The sequence below is a fragment of the Nicotiana tomentosiformis genome, chromosome 2, assembly GCF_000390325.3.
Source record: "Nicotiana tomentosiformis chromosome 2, ASM39032v3, whole genome shotgun sequence".
Taxonomy (NCBI): domain Eukaryota; kingdom Viridiplantae; phylum Streptophyta; class Magnoliopsida; order Solanales; family Solanaceae; genus Nicotiana; species Nicotiana tomentosiformis.
In genome coordinates, this window is record NC_090813.1 from 121484716 (window position 1) to 121491010 (window position 6295).

Here is a 6295-nt window from a genome sequence, read left to right on the forward strand (position 1 = left end):
ACAAAAAATATACAAATTTTATACATTTATTCAGCTATTATTTTTACAGCGGCTATACAATATTATTTTTAGTTTCTTTTTTCAGCTTGAGAACCAAATGATATCACAAGGTAAACAAGTAACGACAAAAGATTGTGCCTATTTTTACGTAAAACATTCGTATTTAAATTATATACACGGGTAACATGCGAAAAAGAATATATTATTAGTGTAATTTAATTTGTTATAACATATAAGTTATTATTTTTATTATGTTTTTAATTATAATATTTATTATAGAGATCTAATTGTTATTATTTTATAAATAATTTGTATGTAAATATTTTTTAAACTATAGAACATAAACTTCTTCCAAATAAAATTTAAGATATAATTTCTATCTGCGTACCTTAATCTATTGGAAATTTATAGCGGGGAACTACAAATGCACACAGTAGTAGGCTGTAGCCAACTATAAGCAGATTGACATTATATATTTATATTCCTTCAGAATTCAAGGAATCGAAACATAAAAAGGATAAGAAAACATATAATAAAAGAAAGAGAAAAATTAAGGGCTGGTATATAAACATGAAGTATGTATTTTATAAAAGAGAAAGAAATAACCTAAGGAAACATATATGTTGTGTTCTTTTAATGTCCAAAACACGCAGGCCACCAAAGCACTTTAATTTCTTTGGTTTTTTCTTATTTAAAAAATATATTTTCCTTTTAGCAAAGCTGGAAAATTGTAGCGTTGAAAATAGCAGCCTTAAAAAATGCCAACATTCCTCTTGTTGCTTGATCATGAAAAGTCTCACTTTAATCAGTTGTAGTAGCTGGTTAAAAATGACCAAAAACGATCAACTGTATTTAGATTATAGTAATTAAAATTGGCCCGCTAATCAAGCATTATAAGTTGCCACCCACCCAAGTGATTTAGTACCCCATAACATCAGCGTACCGCATACGAGAACTTCCCTCCATACTGCCTCCACGTGTCTCTTTCTTGCCTTCACCTTCATTTCTAATGTTAATTAAACTATGGTTCTAACTTGTAAACATAATTAGTAATATTAGTTCATTTTAATCATGTAATTCTTGGCGTATTCTACATTTTTCTCAGTTTTCTATTTTCTCCTCGTACAGCCCCAGGCAGGGGCAGATGTAGAGTAGCAACAAGCTGTTCATCAACTTATAGCTTTTTACATGAAACATAAATTTATTTGTAAAAAATTATTAAAATTATAACAAATAATAGGTCTAAACTCACAAAATTAAAAATATAATGAATTTAATATTAAAAAGTTTAAATATTAAAACTATAAAATTTAAATCCTGCATACCTATGAGCCCCAAGTTGCTATATAAGAAGCCAAAGTCACCCACTTTCTTTCTCCCAATCTCTTCAGTTTTATGTGATAAAAAGTGAGAGCCTCTAAAAAGTGAAAGAAAAAATGATCAAGCTAAAATCAAAGAGGTTCTTCAAAAGTAATTCGAAAGTTGGAAGTGGGGCTGCGGCAGCAGAGAAAAGTATTGTGGGAAGCAACAACATTAATTCTGGTGAAATCAAGTGGGAATTACGTCCAGGAGATATGCTAGTTCAAAAAAGAGAATGTGACAATATTAATGGTAGAGAAGCAATCATCACACTTCGAGTCTCAACTGTTTCTAATTGGCATGACATTTCTATCCAACCCACTTCAACTTTTGGTAAGCCTCTGGTCACTTCACTTGGCCTTAATTAGGAAGGAACAAAATAAGCAATTTAAATTTTTCACGACAAATGGTCATAAAGTTCATATGATATTAGTAATTAGTGATGTACTTAAAACTTTGATGAGTCTGTTTGCACAACAATTTTTTTTTGTCCGTTTCAAAAAGAATGATCAATTTCTAAATTTGTTAATATTTAGCTTAAACATACAGTTATAACCTGACTCCTTTATGCCTTGTTTAGGACCACAAATTTTAAAAGTTTTTATTTTTTTTTAAAACTCCGTGCCCAGTCAAACATGTTTACATAAATTTGGAACAGAGTGATTAGCATATTGAGTCTAATATGTCTCTGTCAGCTCCAGGCTCACCCTATTGAGCCTCCAACTCTCTCTCCATTTCAAACAAGAAAAGACCAAAACAATCAAATATACATATAAACCTTAACTAAAACCGAGTTATCAGGTGTTAGAGAATGTTACATTCATCCAAATACTACATTTGTTCTACCTAAAATATAAGATTTTGGGTTAGATATTCAATTGTTTTCACACACTAGCAATGCAGTATTATAAATACTAGTAATACACCTAAAAAGTAACTACCTAGCTACATGTAATAAATCGAAATAGCCTACAGCTATACCAATCTTATTGAAACTAAATGCATTTTTGTTGGTTTTTCAGGTGAATTGAAGATGATAATGTCAATGGTAACTGGTTTGGAACCAAAGGAGCAGAGGTTACTGTACAGAGGGAAGGAAAGGGAAGATTATGAACACTTGCACATGGTTGGAGTGAGAGACAAGGACAAAGTGCTGCTCTTCCAATTTCCAGCTATCAAAGAGAGGAAGCTTCTTGCTGGAACTCTGCAAGTCATAGGTGGCTCTGCGTATCGCACTATTAGTGTCTAAAACTCCTGCTAATTAATTCACTTCTATAACTATTAGCGTTTGCGGTGTCTTGCTCTCTTGCTTAATTACTTTCCCCGGGACTAACCCGTTCGAAGGGAGCCTTGGAGCAACAGTAAAATTGTCTCTGTGTGACCTATAGATTACGAGTTCGAATCGTGAAAACAGTCACTTGTGTTTGCATTAAGGTAGATTATCTGCAACTCTTCCCAAAACCATTTGTGGCCTTTTGTTTTTGGAAGACTAACCCCTGGATAAGAAAGTCTTCATGAATGGAATATAATATGACGATAATTTAATCTTGTCTCCAACGTGGCCAATTCAGAGTAGATAATTTGTTTCTTTGTTGTAGCAGCAAAATTTATAGTTATTGTCTAACCATTTTTATTGTATGATGGACATTCACAATGATGCCTCTCTACGACCCAAACCGTAGGGCCGCGACGGACACCCAGTGGCTTATACAACCGAGTATCAACGTAACGTATCTTTCTTATCATACTGTCATGGGTAAGTGGCCCAGAAGGTTCCCATCATGAGATAACGAGAATAAAACATAAGGGAATACTAGACATAAAACGACCCAATATGATATAGAAACTTATACATGTGACATACGGGCCTATAAGGCCAACATGATCATTTGTATACTCAAGACATAGGCCGATAAGGCCATACAAGTATCCATATACATGTCATATGTCTACAAGCCTCTAAGAGTACATAAATATCATAAAGGTCGGGACAGGGCCCCGCCATACCAATCAATACATATTCAAATCATACTGACCAAATAGGTAACTCTAGAGCAAGTGGAGTGCACAAACACCTTCTGCTGAGCTGATAGGCTACTAGGAGAACTCTCAACCTGTCTATCGGGACCTGCGGGCATGAAATGTAGTGTCCCCAAGCAAAGGGACGTCAGTACAAATAAAGTACCGAGTATGTAAGGCATGAAAGAAACATGGAGTAAGGAACTCAACCTGTAAGTCTGAATAGCTCTGTGAATCATGAAAATATTTATAATGTCATGCATGTGCGTATAAATGCCATACCATGCATAAGTATATGCGTACATAACATCATCAAGCCTATGGAGGCATCCCATCATATCATCTCAGCCACTGTGGGCGAAATCATCAACGTATACCAGCTGATCAGGTGGTGATGCATATATAACGCCATAACTTTTTTCCATACCCCATATACATATACTATACGCGTATATAACGCCATCTGGTCATGTGTCAGTATATATGTATAAATGGATGCAATGCATAATGAAATAAGTCAATAAGATCTCTCGAAACGTCATGAGACCCATGAATAAGCGATATGATAGTAGGACATATGGGGAATCAAGAACATAGGCAACCCTAGTACTTCTAGGAATAGAATTATTTGTAAAAGTTACGTACTTGCTCATTTCTTGCATCATATGGATCACGCCAAAAAGGAAAGAAGGGATAACCTTAATATACCTTATCACAATATTTCCAATCACCAAGTTGAACTCGCCTCTTCGTACCTTAATCTACAACAACAATAATAATACTATCATTAAGTTACGAAAGGTACAACTATCGCACAACGAACGACAAACTTATTTTGTATTAAAACGGAAAATATCTCCCCTATAATCCTTACTTCTTTCAAATTTAAGATAACACCAAACACAACAATATCAACATGTATACATTATTTTACAACCTTATATACACCACAAAATACTACAAAACAACCTAACACACCCCAATCTCTTCATACACAAAATCACCACCATAGTAGTATCAAACGACCCGAAAATATTACGACGAACAACCAGTCCACCACCCTGCATTTATGTGGTACTTCTCCACAACCTTACTCCTCCAAAACTCCACAAAACAGTAGTAAAACACGCAACCCAACAGCAACACAAAATAATCCACAAAACAGTCCGTTATAAGTGAATAACTCAAACTCACGGCTTGCGATCACCGTCCCGTGAGTTCTAACTATTAGGAAACAAATTTATCAACCTTCTTTGATATTTAAACACTTAAATACAGAAAGTACATGTTTTCTTAACTATGAATTACCTTCCAAAACTCAAACTACAAAGAAAAAGAGAGGCGATATAGCGATACTTACGTCGTAGGGATCGTTTTAATGTTATCATTTCTTGATTCCGTGCCCGGGATGATAATCTTGTTTGAAACTCTTGCAGAGAGCTTAAGAGTAAAGTTAGGGGCCTTATTTGGTTGTGTGTTCTGGAAAATTGAAAAAAGAAATGAGATAAGGATATAAATATCCATTTTGTTTGAAAAGTCAAAAGGTGCTACTTGTCACCCTAACATTCGTCCTTCTTCCAACACTTATAACTTTTTATTCGGGGTGTCGTATGAACGAACGTTTAAGAGCGTTGGAAACTAAATTCCAAGACCTTCAATTTGGTATATAATATGTCCCAAAAAGACCTCATATAGTACACGAAATTTATTTCTCAAAAAGCTCTGTTACAAGGCAAATCCTTAGTCGATTTTTCCGCAACTTTAATCTGATTTTTCCCAAACTTCATATTTTCTATCCAAACATCATATATAGCCATATTATGACTTTAAAATCTTTTAAATAATGATTAACAAGTCTCATATTCATTACGTCACCTTGGGACGCACATGGTGTAATATTTATTAGATAGGGGTAATGTGTGCGTACATATTATTCTTCCCAATCACTTATGAGATTATAGTGAGTTTGTTGTTTTCGTTGATGGGCATTCACAATGAGTGGTAAACAAACATTATTTAACTGGGGACAAGAAGACTAAAGCGTTATCTTGTGTTCTAAATATTCATAGAACTACTTAGCCCGATAACTTAAGTGTTTCGGATGGATGAGTCGAAAAATGACTTAGGTTAATTTTGTCTTTACTCTACCTCAATGAATTACCCTTTCCGTCCCAATTTGTACGACGTTATTTGAATAAGCACTGAATTTATGAAAGAAAAACGTGTGAAACTTGCAAATGGGGTTCCTAACAAGTCATACATATTTTAATGGAATCTTCTCATTAAGGTAAACTGATAAACTTAAGGTCGTTAAATTATTTTTAATTATAGAAAGATATTATTTTTTCGACCGACTAAAAAAGAAAGAATATCACATATATTGGGATGAGAAAGTAATAATTATATATTGATTCATTACTAGTTCTAATAATTATATATTGATTCATTACTAGTTCAGGTCCATATTATTTGTTGTTTTGGAATATTAAATTTGTTCCAAAATATTTGACATTATAGATCAACAAGAAGCATCTATTACTTTTTTTCTCTAATTCACCCTTACTGCTCCAATTAATTGAATACTATTAATTAAGAGAGATATTTAAAAGAGAGTAATAATAGTTTAAACAACTACGTTTATCATTAATGTTTACTAATTATGTTGCTTAAGATCCCCGCAAATACTCCTAACATGGTTAAATAAAATTCCATGACAAAGAAAGAATGATTATGCATATCCCGAAACTATTCAAAAACATCCATCTATATGGCTTTTTATTATAACTAAACTCGGGAAATCTTACAATCGGAAAAAAAGAATCACTCTAATCCCAAACACCATTCAGCTAATCATTCAAACATGTCGTTCAATACATCTTAGAACAGAAATCCAAATCGTTAGCCTTAATTAGGTGGT

At 33.5% G+C, this 6295-nt stretch overlaps 1 protein-coding gene and 1 long non-coding RNA gene across 2 annotated transcripts; one reads left to right on the forward strand and one right to left on the reverse strand.

The window, feature by feature from the left end:
• The first annotated feature begins 1376 nt into the window (after nucleotides 1-1376).
• LOC104116218 (BAG family molecular chaperone regulator 2) lies at nucleotides 1377-2988 on the forward strand. The gene is made up of 2 exons (XM_009627032.4): nucleotides 1377-1692; nucleotides 2382-2988. Exons 1-2 carry the CDS (start codon nucleotides 1437-1439, stop codon nucleotides 2606-2608), a joined length of 483 nt encoding a protein of 160 aa, XP_009625327.1. The 5' UTR covers nucleotides 1377-1436; the 3' UTR covers nucleotides 2609-2988.
• A 266-nt stretch (nucleotides 2989-3254) lies between these two features.
• Nucleotides 3255-4868, reverse strand: LOC138905295 (uncharacterized). Its single transcript, XR_011413534.1, has 3 exons — nucleotides 4739-4868; nucleotides 4087-4139; nucleotides 3255-3487 (listed from the first exon to the last, which is right to left on the reverse strand). It is a non-coding gene; the product is annotated as an uncharacterized lncRNA (long non-coding RNA).
• Nucleotides 4869-6295: the final 1427 nt, after the last annotated feature.

What these genes read in the sequence shown, in the direction of transcription:
- LOC104116218 (XM_009627032.4), top strand. Translation starts at nt 1,437, where the DNA reads ATGATCAAGCTAAAATCAAAGAGGTTCTTCAAAAGTAATTCGAAAGTT. An exon ending in CCAACCCACTTCAACTTTTG is followed by an intron (nt 1,693 to 2,381) that starts GTAAGCCTCTGG and finishes TTGGTTTTTCAG; the next exon opens with GTGAATTGAAGATGATAATG.